Source organism: Boleophthalmus pectinirostris, unplaced genomic scaffold (genome assembly GCF_026225935.1).
Source record: "Boleophthalmus pectinirostris isolate CB_2022bp ecotype Guang Dong unplaced genomic scaffold, ASM2622593v1 HiC_scaffold_10, whole genome shotgun sequence".
In the NCBI taxonomy this organism is placed as follows: domain Eukaryota; kingdom Metazoa; phylum Chordata; class Actinopteri; order Gobiiformes; family Gobiidae; genus Boleophthalmus; species Boleophthalmus pectinirostris.
Window position 1 is genome coordinate 12,058,685 of NW_026570971.1, and position 21,351 is coordinate 12,080,035.

General features: G+C 39.8%; 2 protein-coding genes across 3 annotated transcripts; both read left to right on the forward strand.

The window, feature by feature from the left end:
* Nucleotides 1-678: 678 nt before the first annotated feature.
* Nucleotides 679-17,670, forward strand: LOC110155585 (inositol-3-phosphate synthase 1-A). Of its 2 annotated transcripts, none has more exons than XM_020919718.2 (11): nucleotides 679-791; nucleotides 4,684-4,808; nucleotides 6,538-6,699; nucleotides 10,986-11,115; nucleotides 11,207-11,400; nucleotides 11,485-11,634; nucleotides 12,901-13,116; nucleotides 13,709-13,873; nucleotides 14,262-14,375; nucleotides 16,686-16,903; nucleotides 17,398-17,670. In XM_020919718.2, the coding sequence occupies exons 2-11, from the start codon at nucleotides 4,695-4,697 to the stop codon at nucleotides 17,567-17,569; spliced, it is 1,635 nt and encodes a 544-aa protein (XP_020775377.1). In that variant the 5' UTR covers nucleotides 679-791; nucleotides 4,684-4,694; the 3' UTR covers nucleotides 17,570-17,670. The 2 variants fall into 2 exon arrangements, with proteins under 2 accessions (XP_020775377.1, XP_055014647.1); XM_055158672.1 differs by having other exon boundaries at nucleotides 10,989-11,115.
* Nucleotides 17,671-19,164: 1,494 nt separating this feature from the next.
* On the forward strand, nucleotides 19,165-21,219 carry tpgs1 (tubulin polyglutamylase complex subunit 1). The gene is made up of 2 exons (XM_020919573.2): nucleotides 19,165-19,502; nucleotides 20,159-21,219. Exons 1-2 carry the CDS (start codon nucleotides 19,165-19,167, stop codon nucleotides 20,820-20,822), a joined length of 1,002 nt encoding a protein of 333 aa, XP_020775232.1. The 3' UTR covers nucleotides 20,823-21,219.
* The last annotated feature ends 132 nt before the right edge of the window (nucleotides 21,220-21,351 follow it).

Sequence of the window (21,351 nt, forward strand, 5' to 3'; positions counted from 1 at the left end):
TTCTCACACCAGTCTCATATGTGCGTTTCCAGAACTTTTGAAATCCGGTTGGTTTAAACCTGAAAGGACTTTCTCTGATCTGTGCAGCCTCTGCATGGCCTGTTCACATAGTGAGGGAAATGCATTTATCCTCTATGCAGGCTGAGGCACTGGCAACCAAAGTTGTTCCTTTTATAAACCATAAATATTATAATACCATGCCTTTAACATAGCCAGTTATAGGGTACTATTCAAGTTGTTAAATCATGACATTATGTTACTCAAATAGCCTACCAGGATAGGCTGCATGTACACGTTCTGAACCTCTGACCTACCTCTCACCGTGGCGATAACTTTTAACTTTTGTCCTCTGCAGGAGATGCTTGCTGTTTTACATACAGCCTAAAGATTAATTGACACACCCAGTTCACAAGGTTTGTGGAGCTTTCTTGGAAAAGTGAGGCAACGACCTGCAACAGCTGACAAAAAAAATATATATATATATATATCAACATAAATTATTCTTCTGTAAATAATATTTTATAATATAATATTTCTAATCCTAGATCAAAAGGATACGTGCATAAATACCTCGAAAAATATATTAAATGTATTTTACCCAGAATCTTTCGGATGTACTCTGCTCCACTCCTAATATGGTAAAGGTGTGAGTTGTTCTGATTGGCCAGCGCTCACCAACAGACGCTCACCTCATGACGGTACGTGAGGAGCTTTTAACGCGCGCCGCACCATCTGAACTCAGCAGCGAGCTCTTCATTCAAAGCTGTGGAGCGACACAACGCCTATTACAGGTGGGTTTATAGATTTACAATTTATCGTGTGTAGCAATTATGCAAAGTGCCATTGTCCAGTGTAATTCACGAATGCGTTTTTAAGCGTTGCTTTCGAGGGGAGATACATTGTCCTTCTCGGGAGCGACTGTAAGTAGCCGAACCAGACCTCATTCATGCAGTGACATGCACGTTGCCTTGAGGCTGTAGGGTCAGTGTGGGTTGTCGCTTTTGAAACGGTGTGAGCATTTTTGCATAGCTTTTTTAACGCTAATGTTAACACGAAGGTTCTAATGACGAAGGTTCTAATGACGTGTGAATCCATCCTCTACAACTGCGCCATCACGTAGCAATGCGCCAGAGTTTTCCGAAAATGTCGCATCAGAATATTATTCTTTCTTTCTTCTTTCTTCTTATTTTTCTCCTAACCAACTCACCCATTTTTCACCCACTAAACAATAATAACAAGTCCTGGAAATTTTGCCATCTGGTAAAACTCGTGTTTCCCTACGTTTTGGCTATTTCCATTTTTCAAACATAAATAAAATGGCTCGTCAGCGCCACCAAACGACTCAAAAATGCATTAGGGAATACGAATGACACACAAAAAAATGTGTATGTACAATCATGAAATTTGACACAGAAGTCGATCATGTCAAGACAAGGAAAAAATATTATTACGCCAACACCGTGCGCTCCACTAGGGGGCAGCAATATTGGCCGAAAGTTTGCTAAGCTTTTACGAACTCCTCCGAGGGCGTTCACCCGAACGAGCTCAAATTTGGTCCACATTATAAGACGTGGAACATCAAAACTTATCCACATTTTTCACACACGTCTCACGATCTCTGAGCAGTGAAGCAACAAAAAATGCACAAATTTAGGAGATTTACAAATTGCTCCCATTTGCTCAAACGAACTCTGATTTCATTGAAATTTGAAATAGTTGTTAAACTCTCTGCCCTGAAGCTACTTAATGTGAAAATTATTAATTTGGCGCATTAGCGCCCCCTATAGATTGAAATAAAATTTAATATGGAAGAAAATCATTTGTTCCCAAATAGTTGCTCAAAAATTTCTGAAATTATGCACAATATTCCATTTTGGCATCCTGATCCAAAAGTCAGTGACACCCATGTCATATTTTTTATGGCGTTGCCATAGCGATGACATAACCTCTCCATTGGTAAAATCTACAAATTCTGGCACTAAACTTTGGCCGATTTCACTCAAATTTGAATCGTTGATTGACACCTCGACCCTGAACAGATTTATATAAGAAAATCTCAGATGGGCGCAATAGCGTCCCCTAGGGAAATTGCATGGTACTGCAAACATTTACTTTGTTGTAGACATAAAATTTGGTACACAGATTCATGACATGATCTTGATCAAAAAAGTCAATGGCGACTCCATGCCATTTCCCATCGTGTTGCCATGGCGACAGGCCAAACATCTGCCCTCGCCAATAGGACACCCAAAAAAACTTTGGCGTACCCAAACCAAATTTGGTACACAGATGCATCATGGGAATAGGAACAAAAAAAGTATATTACGCGGTTGCTCAGCAACCAGCAGGAAGTCGGCCATATTGGATTGATCGTGCGACCTGTCCTCGTACTTAAACGAACTCTTCCTAGGGCGTTTGACCCAGACAGAATCATTCTGTATCATCTAGACAAGTGGGACATTAAAAGTTGTTAAAAGCTTTTTAAAAGGTCAAACGGTGTTGCCGTGGCAACGGTGCAAATTTCGGGTTCGTTTTTAGGGCTCACCATCAAACTTCGACGACTGATAATTTGCACAAACTTTGGCCGATTTCACTCAAATTTAAATCCTGAGTTCACACCTCAACCCTGAACAGACTGATGTAAGTAAAGTGGGTGCAATAGCGCCACCTAGCAATTTGCACAAACTTTGGCTGATTTCACTCAAATTTTAATCGTGGGTTCACACCCTGACCAGATTGATGTAAGAAAATACAAAAAATGGGTGCAATAGTGCCCCCTAGAAAATTTGTATGTAAAAATAAGGTTTTATTTGTCACAGATATTCAAAATTTGGTATCCACATTTGTGACATGGTCTCGATTAAAAAACTCAATGATGCTCACATCCCGTTTACATTGTGTTGCCATGGCAGCAAGCCAAAATTGTATCCTTGCCAATGGGACGTCCTTACACAAACGTTGGCGTAGCCAAACCAAATTTGGTAGCCAGATGCATCATGGCAATAAGAACAAAAATTAATATTGTGACCACGCCCATTTACAAACCGGAAGTCCGCCATCTTGGATAAAAAAAATTTGCCAAATTTTGAAATTTGCAGGGTTAAATTAAGATTTTTAGGGCTAGGGTTGGAGCTATGGTTAGGATTATGATTAGGGTAAGGTTTAAGCTTAGGCTTATTAGGGTCAGTGTGAGGTGCGGTGTTTGCGGGGCGCGGCGTAAGCACGCGCAAGGGCCGATCATTGCCGCTTGCGGCTATATTGTGCATTTGGATCCAGCTCCTAAAATGGGTTATGTCTCCACGTGTAGATTTACTCTGCTAACTTTAGACTGAAAGGGATAGCAGAGACAATGCTGCCAACGCTAGTCCCAGATTGTTTAAGATTATTTTTTATATTACTTGTAGTATCAGGCTTGGTTTTGTGATCATCTTATGTTATTCCCTGGCTTCTTTATTCTGACATTTGCTTTGACACATTTCCCTTGGGGTTCCTAACTTGAAATACCATTTGGCTCATGCATGGAAAACGCGTTATTTTGAGCCCGTGGCAAAATCCTAGAACAGGAGTTTGTCACCCTCTGCAGGTGACAAAAGAGAGCACAGGTAGTAGCAGCATGATGCTATCAGACATGTGTGCACAAAAATGAATGTAATAATAATGAATAAAGGGATTTTAAGCCTCGCCTAATGTATTGGCATGCATTGTGAGGTCATGTGAAAGACCTGAAAGAGTCTGAGTGGATCAGTTATAATCAGCCTGGTGTGTTCAGTAAACAGAGACCCCACCAAACAGGAAGGATTACTTAAATGCCTGTTGTTTATGTTTTGGGTGCAAACAACATTGGGTTGGTATGGAATGTTTATAATTGTTTAACTATAGGTACTATATAACGTATATCTCTTTTCTGAGTTTGGGTGTGCTTTGTTTGCCAGTATAACCCTTAAAGCACAATATTATGCTATTTTCTTTATGATAATCTTTGTTATAATGTTGTTTCCTCATGAAAATATACCTGGAATTTGTGTTTCATTCACACATGTTTAACACAAACATGTGTGAAAGAACAACACCGTATGTTTAGGTTTATTTTTTTCTCTTAAACAGAAAATAATCTCTGTTCCACCTTGTGATGTCATGTGGTAATACAGTCAGCACTCCACTGTGTTCTTATAAACACCTTCACTAGAATCCATGGCAAATGACAAATTTGTCCACTGGACAAAAGTTAGTTTGGTCAAAAACGTTTCGCAGAAGTTAAGCTGCTTCTTTAGTCCAGAACTGAAGAAGCAGCTTTGACCAAACTAACTTTTGTCCAGTCGACAAACTGAATTTCTCCTTTGCCATGGATTCTACCTGGATGACTGAGGGATTTTTCACACTTCACTAGAATCAGGACTTTCACCCTTGGAGTTCCTAATCTCTTCAGAACTAAAGGTAAGGAGCTGTTAACTTGTAAATTACTGCTTCATGACTTCACAAGGTGGAACTGAGCATTTTGAGCTTTGGAGATGCAGACAAACTGAAAAAAAGAATGACTTAAACATGTATGAATGAAACAAAAGACAGCTCCTGGTATGTTTTTGAGGAGGTAAGAGCATTCCAACATGGCTTAACGCTCACAAGACTCAATTTTACGCAATAAAGAACAAACCCTAACGCTTAAGTCTTGACCTCTGTGTGCAGGAGCATCAGCCATGTCAGTGAAGATCCACATAAACAGCCCTCATGTGAGCTACACAGACACTCACATTGAGGCAGATTATGTGTACCAGAGCACAGCTGTTCACAGAGAGGGCGACCACATCACGGTAAGCAGATATAAACACCTATTACTGCTCCCAAGCTACTGTTACAGCCAATTAGTTTTTATTTGCCAACATTTTAAGGATTTCTGTCATTTTCACATATTATTAAGTTTCTTCTATGATATTTAACCATCACTCTGACCAATCAAAGCAAAAATAAACTCCATATTAGGTTTTATAAATCACTACAAGGCAGAGGTGGGATCAAGTCGTTGTTTTGCAAGTCTCATATACTGTACGTCTCAAGTCTTTGACCTCAAGTCCAAGTCAAGTCCCAATTCAAATACAGGCAAGTCCAAGTCTTGAGTTACTGGTCCATAAGTCCAAGTCAAGTCCAGGTCGTCTGCTTTGAGCTTCAAGTCATTTCAAGTCTTTAAACCAAAACACCAAATATAGCTTAGATTTTTGCAATTTATTTGAATTTTAAACTAAATTGTACTTAAAAAAAAAATCATAGTATATTTATATATGAGCATTTATAGAGAATATAAGAGTTGATGAAATGTAAATTTTTCCTTTTTAAATGTTTTGACAAGATTTTAGTGTGAATCATTATGGTCAGAATAGAAAGAATTCAGATTTAAAAGAACTTCTCAAGTCTTCTCAAGTCACAGGCCTCAAGTCCAAATCGAGTCCCAAGTCTTAGTCCATTTTATCAAGTCAAGTCTCAATATGGATTAAGAAAGCTGTCAAAAATATTTGTGCGCATAAAATAGAAATCCGTGCGTATTTGGGAAATCCGTGCATATTTGGCTGTAGATGCGCATAAAATAAATATTTGTAAACTCTCAAATGAGTCCAGTCGTACATAAAATATATTGTGTGTATTTTATCCATCAGAATACGAATTGAAAAATTACGACGTCATGAATTACAATCACGAAATGAAAATTTACGATTACGCTTTCATCAGTACGAATACGAATTCACAGACGGAATTTTACTGTCAAAAATACCTCATCACTTCACAGACATTATCCATCGAGCAGAAGAAACATCGATCAAGATCAAGACTGCGCATGCTCAAGTTTGTAGCAGAGGGTAAAAACAGAGTAATAGCACAAGGAGCTACAACAGCGACCAACAAGTGGGTTAATTAAAATCTATTGTAAAAATGTCTTGAATTCAGGAACCGAACGCTGCTGTATAATATTGTGTAGAAACACCTCCTTTGAATGGGAAATTGCACCTATATGTTAGATAACATAGTGGTAGCCAGTTTGCTAACATCACGCCACGGATTTCTATTTTATACGCACAAATATTTTTGACAGCTTTCTCACTCCATATCTCAAGTCCTAAAAATAGTGACTCAAGTCAAAATCACGACTTACAAGTCTCCACCTCTGCTACAAGGTGCTAACTACATTTAAACTACATTGTTGAAAACAGCAAAGCAAACATGGTCGGTGTGTTGGTGCCTTCACGTCCATAAAAAGCTCAAAATGATAAAGTTAAGTGTGCACCACCATTGAAGAACACAGCACCCCTATAGTTTCTCCAACCAAAAACCGTCCTTCTGCCCATCCTTGTTTATCTGACCAAACAAAAATTAGATTAACAAACACAAGTGATATATTTAGTCTCATGTCAATTAAACATACTGTCCTGTAGAAGTTACTGATATGAAATCTAGAAATAAATCACATATTGAGCAAAACAGCGTGGTCAGGAAGAGGACAATATTTCAGAGCTAATACGGCCAAATTCACTACATGTTTATTCTTTATAGGTGACCCCACGCAACACTCAGATGACCTTCCGGACACAGAGCCACGTGCCCAGGCTCGGAGTGATGCTGGTGGGTTGGGGAGGCAACAATGGCACCACCGTCACTGCTGCGGTACTCGCCAACAAACTGCAGCTAACGTGGAGAACCAAGACTGGAGTCAAGGTAACAGAGAAACAGGGCAGTAAGGATCATTCAGCGTGGATTTATTTGCCATTGCCAATATTTTACAACACACAGTGACCGCCATAAATGTAGTAAAGTTCACAATAGGGTTTAGAATGATCTGGAGCTCTGTCAGCACAAGTATAAGACCACATAGACTAGTGTCCTTGGACTATGGGATCACAGGTGTAATAACATTCTGCTGTCTAAAGAAAGACTAGATGATTTGTCTGATAATATACCACGGAAAAATGAGAGATTACATCAACATCACATCAGTACTAATAATTGTGGAAACATATGGCCTCATCTTTAGCATCATTGCTCTTGTTACTAAGACAGTGGACACTTTAGAAAAAAAAAAGTAAATAGCAAATTAGCAAGTAAAGAGAATTAAAAAAAATATATATATTGGTAAGGTTTATGCTATATTGCCACCTGAAGGGGCTATAAACAGATCAACAAGACATTTGTCTAGTTCTCCAGTGGGGTGGGATGAGATCTTGTGCCATGAGAGCTGAACAGAGTCTGAATCTGAGTAAATATAGAGCCATTTTCACAGTATATATAGACACATTTTCACAATAAATATAGACACATTTTCACAGTATATATAGACACATTTTCACAGTATATATAGACACATTTTCATAGACTCATCGAACGTAGAAGGTCACTTACACAAGCTTGTAAAACGTACACAAATATGTCAGAACCACTGCCAAATATCATCCAGGGGTACAGAAACCTGCAGCTCCTTGGTGAAGAGGTTTATGGAAAAGTCCTGCACTGCTTCAAGCCTAAATACACCAAAGGCTGTGGCAGTCAAAATCACGGAGGGAAAAAGGGGCGAAGAGGGAGACGAAAAAGCTTTCAGAGAAGAGCTGCACATGCTCCACCATGTTGGACAGCTGGATCCTGACAAACACAACATCAAACAAAGAATGTCAAATTCATTCATTCATTGAGGCCTGGGAGCTTTATAGTTCTGCACAGTATCTTTGCTGTTCCTAGTACTGCACTTTTCTGCACTGAAATGTCTGTTGTTTTTCCTGGTATCTGCTGTAGCCACTCTTCCAGTTTGGGTGTTACTGTCTCGAGTGCTCTGATCACCACAGGCACATTGATGCCTTCACTTTCCAGGCCTTCTCCAGCTCTTCCTTAAGCCCCTGTTATTTCTGTAGTTTCTCGTGTTCTTTTTTTCCTGATATTACCATCGCTTCATGACAAATATTGATCACAAAAAAAAGCATTAGAAGTGTCTGTGACTGCAGCCCAAGGGCCTCAGTTATCAATCCTGGAGCTAAACTGCCAGTGTAAAGTGAAAAACAGCATTGGGAAGTGCGTGTATTATTTCTGCCATAAAACTAATATATAAATGAAAGTTCGCGCACCTCTGCGTCAAGTGAGCTATCTAAACTGTTGAAGTGTTGTTGCAAATTGATGTTTTGCTTAAGCAGCAATTTGCCTTGGGAACAATAAAGTATCTCTCTCACTCTTTCTCTCTCCACAGTGACTGGACCTCTGAGTTTGCAGACATAGGACAGATTTTAGAACATGGGACCGTCTTTAGAACATAGAACAGGCTTTAGGATATAGGACAGGCTTTAAGACATTGGACAGACTTCAGGACAAACAAAAGACTTTAGGACATGGGACAGTTGCATTAAATTAAACACTCTGGATTGGTGAAAAACTTGTAGGAGTCAAGGCTCTGTTTGCAGCTCTGAGTACATTGTGAACTGTTCTGTTTTAAAAATGACGTTGCTCATCACCGCCAGGGCTGCCCTTTGTCACCGGTTCTGTTCATTGTATTTATGGACAGAATTTCTAGGCACAGTCAGGGGCTGGAGGGGGTCTGGTTTGGGGACCACAGGATCTCATCTCTGCTGTTTGCGGATGATGTTGTCCTGTTGGCTTCATCGAACCAGGACCTGCAATGTGCACTGGGGCGGTTTGCAGCCGAGTGTGAAGTGGCTGGGATGAAGATCAGCTCTTCTAAGTCCGAGGCCATGGTTCTCGACCGGAAAAAGGTGGCTTGCCCTCTCTGGGTGGGTGGGGAGTCTATGCCTCAAGTGGAGGAGTTCAAGTATCTCGGGGTCTTGTTCACGAGTGAGGGAAGGACGGAACATGAGATTGACAGGCGGATCGGTGCAGCTTCGGCAGTGATGCGGTCGCTGTATCGGACCGTTGTGGTGAAGAGGGTTTATCTATTTACCGGTCAGTCTTCGTTCCTACTCTCACCTATGGTCATGAGCTCTGGGTAGTGACCGAAAGGACAAGATCACGGATACAAGCGCTCGAAATGGGTTTCCTCCGCAGGGTGGCTGGGCGCTCCCTTAGAGATAGGGTGAGGAGCTCAGTCACACAGGAGGAGCTCGGAGTAGAGCCGCTGTCCTCCACGTCGAGAGGAGCCAGTTGAGGTGGCTCGGGCATCTGTTCCGGATGCCTCCTGGGCGCCTCCCTCGGGAGGTGTTCCGGGCATGTCCCGCCGGGAGGAGGCCCCGGGGAAGACCCAGGACACGTTGGAGGGACTATGTCTCTCGGCTGGCCTGGGAACGCCTTGGGGTCCCCCCGGAGGAGCTGAAGGACGTGTCTGGGGTGAAGGAAGTCTGGGAGTCCCTGCTTAGGCTGCTGCCCCCACGACCCAGCCCCGGATAAGCGGACGAAAATGGATGGATGGATGGGTTTCTCATCACGTTCCTAATAACATGTGAGATTATGGCAGGCACATGTATCTCTTATTCTTAATTATCTACTTACTTATTACTGCTCTTGGACTATTACAATAACTAAACAATTAGTCAATCCTAATTAGGCTGCTAAAAACCACTAGAGCCCTCACCCCGTTTTATAAATATAGCCCTGTGCCTGTAATAGACTGTCACTGATTCTAAGTTCATTCTGTCATGTTCATTAGACTGTCAGACTGTATCCACACTTCATATTATGCCCCTATAAGGCTCCACTCTGATCCTTATGTAATATAGGAACTTTCCATTGAAAATCTTGCTCCTGCTTCTTGCTGCAAATAGTAATTTAGCCTTAGAGTGCGTTCATACTTATGTTGTTTAGACCTCTTCTTAGACCTGCTGGAACAATAGTTTTTGGGGGGCAATATTTATCATGAGTACATTTTCTTTGTAGTAGTGTGGGGTGTTTTACAATTTTTATACAATAATGTGTGCTGTCGATCAGTGTTTCCCAAACTTTTTTTCTGGGGATTTTAAAAGTCACAAGCCATCGCCACCCAAATCAATAGACTATTCATAAATCACAAAATAAAGGTGGATTTGACCATTATTGAACATTAATGAGGATATTTTATTGTTGACTGAGTGATTGTGTCTCTCTGAACAATTAGTATTACTCACGTTTTAAACAATAAAAAACAGTAACTGAACCCGCAATAAAAGGATCCATAAGTCGCCTATTTGGACATTAAATGTTGCCCATTTCTTTAACTTTTCAACATTCATGTGAACCAGCAATATTGGAAAAAAATAGTCACCCGCTCTCTCATGTGTCCGAACTGTATATTGCAGAGCTACATGCAGATCATGACAAGGCGACCAAAAAAAATCTCTTGCAATCCACCTGTAGACGACTTCTACTATTATACTATTATAGATTAAAACTACCTACTGTGTTTCATTCAGGTCTTTTTTTTTAAGTTTAGTGTTGTCACAGTACTGGAATTTAAAAAGTCTTGATACTTGTTTTTATCACCAATTTTGCTTTCATTCAGATCTTTTTTTTAAAGTTTGGAGTAGATTTTTGGGATTTCAGTGGCATGAATATATTTCATTAGTATTGTTTGTCATCTATCATTTCAGTATATCATGCTTCTTACATTTTTTGCATGACAGGCCCATTTGGTTTGTTCCATTCTAGTTCTGGTTCAGTCCTGGTCTAGTCCAGATTTAGCTCCAGGTATAGTCCCAATTGTGATGTGGTCATTGCGCAATTAGACTGTACTAGTGTTGTCACAGTACTGGAATTTAAAAAGTCTTGATACTTGTTTTTATCACCAATTTTGCCTCCACAATCCTAAAAAATCCAAGCATGAAATTTTCAACACAAAATACTGAGAGTTCTTTCATATCAGCAGGTGGTCTTGTACTAGTTCTGAGATGGACAAGACCATATAAAACTAGTCAGATTTGTCGTCTTTGTGTGATTTTTGTTACAGTTTGTATGGTATCTAGTTTTCATACTGGCTTTAGTATTGAAGAAAATCTTAGTGTTTGATTCTTTTAATTTTGTTTTCATTCTTTTTCTAAAAGAAGGCAAACTACTACGGCTCCCTACTGCAGTCCTCTACTGTGTGTCTAGGCTCTGACCCACAAGGTGACGTCAACATACCCTTCCGCGATCTTTTACCCATGGTGCACCCAAATGATATTGTCTTTGATGGTAACTCTTGACTACAAAATGAAATGAAAGTCTCCATTCATAAAAAAAACTGCATTCTTTAGATTTTTCCTCGCAATTTTGACCATTTTAGGCTGGGATATTTCCTCCTTGGATCTGGGGAGGGCAATGGAGCGAGCCGAGGTGCTTGACTGGGCCTTACAGGAGCAGCTGCGTCCAATCATGAGCCGAATGAAACCCAGAAAGTCCATTTATAATCCAGATTTCATCGCTGCTAACCAGGAGAGTCGAGCTGATAATGTCCTCATGGGGACTATAGCAGAGCAGGTGGGAAATATAGATAATACAATACAGGATATTGTGTTCATTTTGTTACATACATAATACAAGAGAATGCATTTGCTCGTGTAGATGAAGCAGATCCGAGCTGACGTCAAAGACTTCCGCAGCTCCAGTGGTGTGGACAAAGTGATTGTGCTGTGGACGGCGAATACAGAGCGCTTCTGTGATGTCACCCCAGGGCTTAATGACACTGCAGACAACCTACTAGCAGCTATTCAGGTAAATTCTCATACTAGAACCAGAATTGTACATGAATGTTGTTGTGGAAAACTAAAGTACTGATCACAAACCAACTGATATAATGAAGGATAATGCAATTAATTTCACAGTTTAAGACCTAGATTAGATTGCCCAGGGATTATGCCCAGGTGGAAATTAGCACTGGTGCTGGTGGCTCGACACTTCACCCACATTGATTAGTATGAAAGTGGTGTGTGCGTGACAGTGGTGGTCGGAGGGACCGTTGGCGCCGATTGGCATGGCAGCCACGCTTCTGTCAGTCTGCCCCAGGGCAGCTGTGGCTACAACAGTATCTTACCATCATAGAGTGAATGAGTGAATGAATAATGCTGAATGTAATGCTCTGTAAAGCATCTTTGTGACAAAAATGTCTGAAAAGCACTATATAAATAAATGAATAAATAAATAAAGACTTACTAGAACAAGAGAGTAGAGTTGTCAAAATTTCCAGCTCGATTTCAATACTAAGGAATAAATTCGATACCCAATATCTATTCCGATACCATGTAATCCTTCAGTGGTCCAGGTAGGTTCCACAGTGGTCCATGGTCGTATACTAGTCTATGTGCTCTTATACTTGTCCTGATACAGTTCAAGATCATTTTAAAGCTGTAGAAAAAACTAAAATGTGGCAGTTTGCTGCAGGTGTTCCAATCGGTGGGAGCAAGTAGAGGGTGCTCTTGGAAAAAGGGTCAAAACTTTAAACACAATGAAATCTATTCACTCCAAAGAAGTAAAAATATAGTTAAAAGGCCTTTATTTAGGTAGTCAAAGCCAACACGTTTTGCCCAAACTGGTCTTCATCAGGGCTTAGTTGATTCTAAAGATTCAAAATCATTCTAAAGCTATTAAGGAAAGGTTTGTTTCTCTCCTGTGAATGTGATTTTTTTTTAGTACCCCTGCTCAAAAGAATGTCTAGTTTTTGTGTTAAAACAACACAACATTAAAAAGACAGAGGTATGAAAACAAACTCTTGGTCTGAAAAAATTACCTACTAACATACATTTTCGGAAGATCAAATTAATCTTATTGGACTAAAGTGCTAATGTGCTAATGTGCTTTAAGAGAGGCAGTGCTGTTGGAGTGGAGCAGTTGCATGATTTTTTTATGTTCAAACACAAGGAGGTGGTTGAATTTTAGCTGCTGCTTTCAGACATGTTTCAAACCTACCAGTAAATATACTTCGCTACATGAACACATTCATTCAACATTTTAACATAATGTATAATTGTTTGCTTCCCCTAGGCCGGGGCAGAGGTGTCTCCCTCCACCCTATTCGCTGTGGCCAGTATCCTGGAGGGCTGTGCCTTCATCAATGGATCCCCACAGAACACCTTCGTCCCCGGGGCCGTGGAGCTGGCCGTGCAGAGGGGAGTGTTCATCGGAGGAGACGACTTTAAATCAGGACAGACCAAGATCAAGTCAGTGCTGGTGGACTTCCTGGTCAGCGCTGGCATCAAGGTGAGAATGTGCCTGGGTCCACAGTACACACTTCATCAATACTTTACAAAGATGTGAGTCTGGTCACCGATGAATCTCCAAGAGTTAAATGTTAAAAGTTAAAGAGTTAAATGAATGAATGTTTAGTCAGACTTTAATGCATAGAACACGCACAGAAAATGTAAATACATAGATATAATACAAAAATAAATAAATACTTCTTTACTATAACAATAAACAAAAATAAATGGCATATTTTACTTGGGGCAGTTCATATGGGCGTGACTGACAGATGGATTAGCCATTTATTAAAAATTTATTAAACATCTATTAAAACAAATGGGGCTGATTACAACAACAAAAATTCACAGGGGACTATGAAATCACAAATTTCTGTCACACATTAAACTCTAATTAAACTGAGGTGACCAAAGATCTTCTTCACTTCACATCTCAATGGAAAAACACAAATCTGATTGCACGTCCATGTTTCAGCCTAAATAACATGTTATAATGATCCATTTTATATATCACATTTTTATTTGTCTTGCCTAAGAACACAATAATAATACACACCATCTGTTACAACGGTTTGTATTTCTTTCTGTGACAGCCCACCTCAATCGTCAGCTACAATCACCTGGGCAACAACGACGGCAAGAACTTGTCGGCTCCACAGCAGTTCCGCTCCAAAGAGATCTCCAAGAGCAACGTGGTGGACGACATAGTGCAGTCCAACCATGTCCTGTACAAGCCCGGAGAGAAGCCTGACCACTGTGTAAGCCCAAAAATAATGTGTATTAAAGGTCCTACATTACATAAATTTGACTTTTGTGAGCGTTAAGTCATGTTATAATGTTACCTCATCACAAACATAACTGGAGTTGTGTTTTGTTTCATTCACACATGTTTGAGTAATTCTGGATTATCATCTCCAATTCTCAAAATGCTGATTCACTAATGTCATGAAGAGTTTGAAGAGTTTGATTGATTGATTGATGAATGATTCTAGTGAAGGTGTATGGAGTTTGAAAACATGAATGAAACAAAACACAGCTCCAGGTCTGTTTTTGATGACAACAACGTTATAACAGATCAGAAAATAGCATAATAAGGGCCATTTAACCTGGTCATATCCTAATTTCTAAAATGCGTTGTGTTTTTAGGTGGTGATAAAGTATGTGCCGTACGTGGGTGACAGCAAGCGCGCCATGGATGAGTACATGTCGGAAATCATGATGGGCGGGACCAATACTATCGCCCTGCATAACACTTGTGAGGTCAGTCTGATTAGCCATATGTGTTTCTCATCAAAGTGCTTTAGAGCATTATTAATTTATTAATATGGTGTTTATTAATTTGGTGGGATAAAACCTGTTGTAAATATAAATGATACTTTTACACCAACCAAGAAGCAGTTTGCCAAGAAAAATTGAAAAATGTTTGAAAAATATGTCATAAATTACAGGAAGTAAGGCGTTCCTAAAAACTGATGACATCTCACTGGGGAGAATTCTAGCCAAACATTTGAAACACATTTTTTCTGATACCTTAAACCAGGGGTGTCCAAACTTTTTTCATCAAGGGCCACATATCTAAACAAAGACGAAGCAGAGGGCCAATCAAGGGCCGTAAACTGGTGCTCATTACAGTGTATAATTGAAATATCCTGAAAAATCCTTAAAACCACACACTAAATATTAAATATCGGCTTTATCAAGGTAGTAAAAAGTTTGTTTTTAATTGATGCAAGGTAATTTGGGCCAGTTCACCTGGAAGCCTGAGGGCCAAGAAAAAATTGTCTGAGGGCCGCATTTAGCCCGTGGGCCATAGTTTGACAAGCCTGCCTTAAAGATTATTTCACCAAAATAAAGGTGTTTTCTTATATATGTATTTGTCAGATAATAGTTTTTTTTTCCTAGGTAACAGTTGTTAGAGAAAAATGTGGATTGTCAGAACGTGTCCTAAAGTTGTACATATATATATTGCAGAGATATTTTTATTACTTATATCAATTTATTAATATTTATTATTTCCATTTATATATTTTTTGTCTTTGTTAGTGTAATATATTGTGATGTGTGAGCTACTGTGTCCAAGTTATTTCCCTCAACACTGTTCTTTTGTATTGGCTACTCAGGCTCGACTTGGAGGTTCAAATAGGAGCACTGCAAATTTCTCTGATCTGGCCAAGATTTTTAAAATTATATCAGGTTATTCATCTTGTTTTCAGATTTATTATCTACTTCCTAGACCAGAGACTGCTTAATTCTAGTCTAGAGGTTGTTTATTTTAAGATAGCTTGTCAAGTTAAATTATCTTGCTGCATGGACAGACTGTTTCACTACTTTTAAGTCATTTTCTGATAGATTTAAGTGTTTATATCTTAAATTTTGGCCAGGCTTTTTTGCTGTGAGCTAAGAAGGACAGTCTGGAGATAAGATGGTCGAGATAAAATGGGAAGAGCATAGCGCACCGGTTTTGTAGGACAAAGGAAAGTGATAATGTTAAAAAAGGACAAATTCTGTAATATTTGGATGGCGCCAGGGCTAACCACAGAGAAATGTCAATAATGAACTCGAGCTGTCCTTGCTAAGACTATGCAGGGGATGCAGGAAGTACATTTTTAAACCTAAAAAATGTCAAATTGTGAAAATGAGTTTGGAAGTTTTTGCAAAAATCTTTAACATGATGATCTTAACTGTCTTTTGGTTAATTGAGTAATCTAACCTATCATCGGCACATTACATTGTATGAAAGTAATCTGGTTTGAATGTTTTTTGGGTAAGGGTTCAAACAGGTGTGCGTACCTTTAATTTTGTTTATAAAGCACAAACAAGTAATCAGATTTGATTTTTTCTTGAAAGCGTGGCAAAGCCATCTTTCACCGTTACAAAATATAATATAATTTTTTGATTTACGATTTATGTTTTCAATCAGGAATCTGTTCGAAATTGACATTAACCCTGAGAGAAAAACTGAACTATGATTTGCTATGTAATTCAGATGTTTATAGAGGTAAATATACATATAAACCACAAAGAGCTGCAATATTTTAGATGATAACTTATTGCGATACACAAATTTCTAACCCAATCTGATATTAAGAAATGGTCTTGATACTCAAAACCAGTTTCAATACCAAGATGTAGCCTCTTTTTTTAAACAAAGACTCATTTACAACACAAAACTATAATACTTTTTTATATTTTCATGTATTCTGTGCACTAGTTCTAATAAAGCTCAAGGTGATTTTAGAACAGGATAGGTCATTTTTTATATGGAAACACTGTGACTATTTTGTTTTGATAATAGTTTAAAATTTAGATCTTATTTTCATTTTTTTAACAAGCTGACTTCAAAATGCTGTCTTGTTTTTGATTGTGATTAATTGTGCAGCTCTAATTAAAGTTCAGTCATCGAGTCTATCATCCTGAATGTTTTGGATGGATATTGTGTATTGTGCTAATCCAAACAGAAAAGTGTCAAAGGCAGTTTCATTTCTAGTTAGATCAGTTTCTGAGCAGAATACAGAGAGAGCAGATGTATCTGGGGTGTTATGTAATTCCTCCCTCTTCACCATTTGACAGGACTCATTACTGGCCAGCCCCATCATCCTGGACCTGGTGATCCTCACAGAGCTGTGTGAGCGTGTGAGTGTGCGTGTGCAGGGAGAGCAGGAGGAGCAGTCCTTCCACAGTGTACTGGCTCTGCTCGCCTTCCTCTGCAAGGCTCCCCTCGTACCACCAGGGGCGCCAGTGGTCAATGCATTCTTCAAGCAGAGGGCGTGCATTGAAAATATTATGAGGTTTGGACCACATTGTATTTTTGTTTCAGATGCTATTCACTGGTCTTAAAGGTCCAATATGACACAAAATTAACTCTTGTGAGCTTTAAGACATGTTAGAATATTGTTACTTCATAAAAACATAAACGCAGTTGTGTTTTGTTTCATAAGTAACTTTTTATTTTTAGTCTGTCTACATCCCCAAAGCTCTAAATGGTCTTTTTCATCTTGTGATGTCATGTGATAGATTTCAAGTTAATAGCTCCTTTTATCTTTTGTTCAGTAGAGGTTGACATTTCCACGGCTGAAATCATCCAAATGATTTTAGTGAAGGTGTATGTACTGTTTGAGAGAAGCCTAAATATGCATAGTTTGTGTGTTAATAAAACAAAACACAACTCTGGTTATGTTTCTGATAAGGAAACAACATTATGACATAGATTAAAAAAAAATTGTAATATGGTCCCTTTAATAATTGCAAATAAAAGTCACCAGTATTTGTGTTGTTTTTGCAGAGCCTGTCTCGGACTTCCACCTCAGAACCACATGTTATTGGAGCACAAGTTGCAGAAAGGTTTTGTTCTTCTTCAGAAGAAGAAGTTTGGAGAGACAGCTCTCAATGGAGAAGCACGAACCAATGGACATGGCTACATCGACGGCTACTCCTATAACAGTGAACCAGCGTAGTACTGTTAGGAAATCTACCAATGATGTTGTTTATGCAAATACTACAATTCTCTGATATAAAACTTGAATTTGTAATTGCCGATTAAACACTCATTCTAGTATTCTACTTAACGTGATTTCTAACATGAGCAGTAAAAGCATGCAGACTTTTAAAGCTTTAAAAATGTTTGACTTGAGGCCAGTGGGCATTATGTTTTTTCATTCACAGGCTATTAAAATACACAAATATATAGAATGTATAATTATAATAACAGGTTTTTGCTTTACACATTTCATTTTCTCGAAACACTTGTCCATGCATGGTGAGATATGTTTGCAGTCATATATGTCATGGGACAAAGTGACCACTACGACCACAACAGTCACAGGGTAAATTAATCTACATTTTGTTTACACTTCCTATTTTAATATTTACTCATAATTACTTAACCATGTAATATTCTTATATTGTTTATAAGGTTAACCCAGACATAGATGAGGCCGGAGCGTCTTTAGACTTGAGTTTATTACAACTGAATAACAGCAACTACAGATAGCAGTAGGGACATATAAAAGGTGACTTTGCAATTCACAATACTTTACATTCCCCTTTATCAGTAATAAAATATAACTGACTGAGATTAGTGCAAATAGCTATTCTATTATGATTCAAAGCGTGCAATAATGGAATAATCTTTTTTATGTTAGTGCAATTAATTAAATAAAGCCTATAAACACTATACTATACGTTTTTTGTTTGTTTTAACCTAACTAAACTAGGAAGGAGAGGTTACTTATTGAATTACTGTACTTTAATTCTGAATAATTTACTCAGAATCAATTTAAATCCCGAAATAATGTGGTAGGTTGCATTCTAATTTGTGTATTTTCTAATGTCATTACGGCAAGGCAAGTTTATTTGTATAGCACAACTCAAAACACACAAAATATACACAAAAATAAAAAACTAGAAAAGCACTCAGAGAGCGCAGACCTCCGCCAAGGACTACCCCCATTTTTTATATAAATTGCGATAAAATCAGTCTTCTGGATCAGATCCGGTACAGCCTTTGGAATATTAAAGAGGATCCCATTGTCCATCCCTGAGTCAAATTTCATGGGGTTTGGTCAATAATTAACCGAGATATTGAGAAACTAAATTTTTGGCCCCATTTACCACAATGTTAACTAAAATTTCAAAGTGATCCAGAATCCAGGATTTCTTCCGGATCACCCCCAAAATGAAATCAGTTCTTCCTTTTCACATTTCCAACAAATCCTGAAAATTTAATCAAAATCGGTCCATAACTTTTTGAGTTATGTTGCTAACAGACAAACAAACAAACAGACAAACGCCGGCAAAAACATAACCTCCTTGGCGGAGGTAATAATCACAATACAAACAAAAACATAAATAATCAACGTAAGAATTGAACAAAAGCCTTTCAGTCATATGCATAACTGAGCAGAACCTTTTTTTTTTTATATAATAAAGTCTATTGAATGAAAGCTGTAGTCCAATCACAGTGCACCATCTCGTCCCGGAGCTTCTGCAGCATCAGCGCGCATCCGGAGCACTTCCGCCGCGGTTGCTGCGACACGAAACGTCAACAGACATGGCGGATAATAAAGAGAAGCGCCGGTCCGCTGTTATTCCTCCAGCCCTGGCCGACAGCAAAACGGCCAAATGCGACAGCGACCGAGAGTTCCTGGCGCAGGCCGACGTGAGCGAGCTGCTGCGGGGCGCGATCCTCAAGATGGTGGAGGTGAGAACAGACGACCCCATCGGCTTCTTGGCGGACCACTTCTGCAACCTGGCCTCTGTGAGCGAGGCTGGGACCGGGGGCAGCGAGGCGGACGAGATGAACAACGGGACACTGGGAGGACGCGCGCACGAGCAGCAGAGACTCAACCGCGCGCTCTGGCACCTGCGTTTGGCGCACCACTCGCACAGGTATGGCACGGAGGTAAATGAAACAGAAAACGCACTCCAAAGTCCTTGTAGAGGTGCAAATGCAAGAAAACAGGGAACTAAAAGTGAAAAAAAAATGTATAGCACACTCAGATGGGTGATGTCCAAAAGTTTTTTCTGCAAAAAAGCCTTCTCAGATCATTTTTCTTGCGTTGGACCACAGTATCTTCATTCATACTTTTGGTACACTGTGCTCCAAAGCAAGAAAACGCTGACGAATGCTTTTGGGGAAAAGAAGCTTTTGGACATCAGCCATCTGAGTGTATTATGCATTTTTTCACTTTTAATAAACATAAGAATTGACACATGGATGCAAAGATGGCAGTGAAAGTTAATTAATGGAGTTGTCACCAACTCCATTAATTAACGTGTTGAGGAGAAGTTATATTTAGCTCAAGTTGCTTATAACACATTTACTGCTAACATACACAGGGTGTTGATGCTGGTTTGAGCCTAGTTTAGCCCAGAAGTAGGCTTGGTTTGGTCTTTTCTAGTCCTGTTTTAGTCCTTGGTTTCAGGTGTTCATTAACCCAAAACCTAACCTGCACATTTTCTCTGTCTCTGTCTATATTTGATACCACTTTAGATCTTAATTAGCTTCAACAAAGTTTGAACTAAGACATGAATTCTCCCCACAGATCAGCCTTCAGCAACAATGTCCGTGTGGCTTACGACCTCCTGAATGAGCCCTCTCCCCCGCCCTGTCCACCTGACCTCCAGATGAATGATACAGAGGGCCCCAACTCTGTGAGCGCCCCAGGCTCAGATGGAGACGGAGGGGGTGTCCGGGGGGGTCTGTACACACAAACCCTCGAGTGCCTGTGCAGCGAGGGTGGGGTTCCCGCCTCCACCTCTGCCCCTCTCCTCCGCCGTCTTCACTGCCAGGACCACGAGGCTGTGCCCTACGATGTGTTTCGGCACGGCGTGCTCACGTGTGCCGTGTTCTCCGACTACATCCGCCAAGCTCAGAGGCTGTACGCTGAGGTGTGCTGCCCAGACGACGGGCCTGTCTCTCGGGCACTGGGCATGGCGGTGATAGGGACTCTGAAAGATGCACTGGAGATGTCGCAAGGCAGTGAAGTTAAATGTGGTGCGAATGCAAACACTAAAAGCAGCTCATGTCCAGAAGCCAATGTTAAAGCTCTACGGTATTTAGAGGCCAGCGCCAAGCTGTCTCCAGACCAGTTAGCTCAGGCCATGGCCAATGCCCAGAGCAGAGGCCCTGGGGGAAGTATGGACGCCAAGGAGTTTGAGAATGCAGCGGCCGAAGTGTTTATAACCAGGGTCAAAGTTTTGTCATAGAGTTTACTCTGTTACTATGTAAAAGAGGTAAAATAACACTTAGAGCCATCACTCCCTTTAACCACTTTACACGTATACAGGCTACAGTTTGGTTGCCTGTGTTGTTATAGGGATTGCAAAGCAAACAAGTTACTTGGTAATTTAGTGAGAAGTCTACTTCAGTGTAGCCCACTGTAGCCTATCTCCTTCCTGTCACATCACTGAGACTTTGGGTGAGCAGTGGGAGTAAAGTGTATTGTGCAGGGACACAACAACAGAATGTGTATACACCCACATGCCCATGTGGCTACAAGGAAAATGCTTCCTGACCGTGCACTGACTAATAGCTTTACAGCAGCAGATGAACTTGGCTGAAGCATATATCCTATTTATCTTGTGTTCACATTGGAAACACAAAGCCAGCAACTCTTACCTGTGTAATGAGAAACCATGAATGTGTGTCTGGAGAAGTTATCACTCTTTAATAAAAATAAATAAAAATAAACAAATAAATAAACATTTTAATTAACTTTGACTTTTTATACAAATA

Excerpts from the sequence above, each read along its gene's own strand:
- LOC110155585 (XM_020919718.2), top strand. The coding sequence starts at position 4,695 with ATGTCAGTGAAGATCCACATAAACAGCCCTCATGTGAGCTACACAGAC. Across the intron at positions 4,809-6,537 it reads GAGAGGGCGACCACATCACG|GTGACCCCACGCAACACTCA; the intron begins GTAAGCAGATAT and ends TATTCTTTATAG. Across the intron at positions 13,874-14,261 it reads GAGAGAAGCCTGACCACTGT|GTGGTGATAAAGTATGTGCC; the intron begins GTAAGCCCAAAA and ends TTGTGTTTTTAG.
- tpgs1 (XM_020919573.2), top strand. The coding sequence starts at position 19,165 with ATGGCGGATAATAAAGAGAAGCGCCGGTCCGCTGTTATTCCTCCAGCC. Across the intron at positions 19,503-20,158 it reads TTGGCGCACCACTCGCACAG|ATCAGCCTTCAGCAACAATG; the intron begins GTATGGCACGGA and ends TTCTCCCCACAG.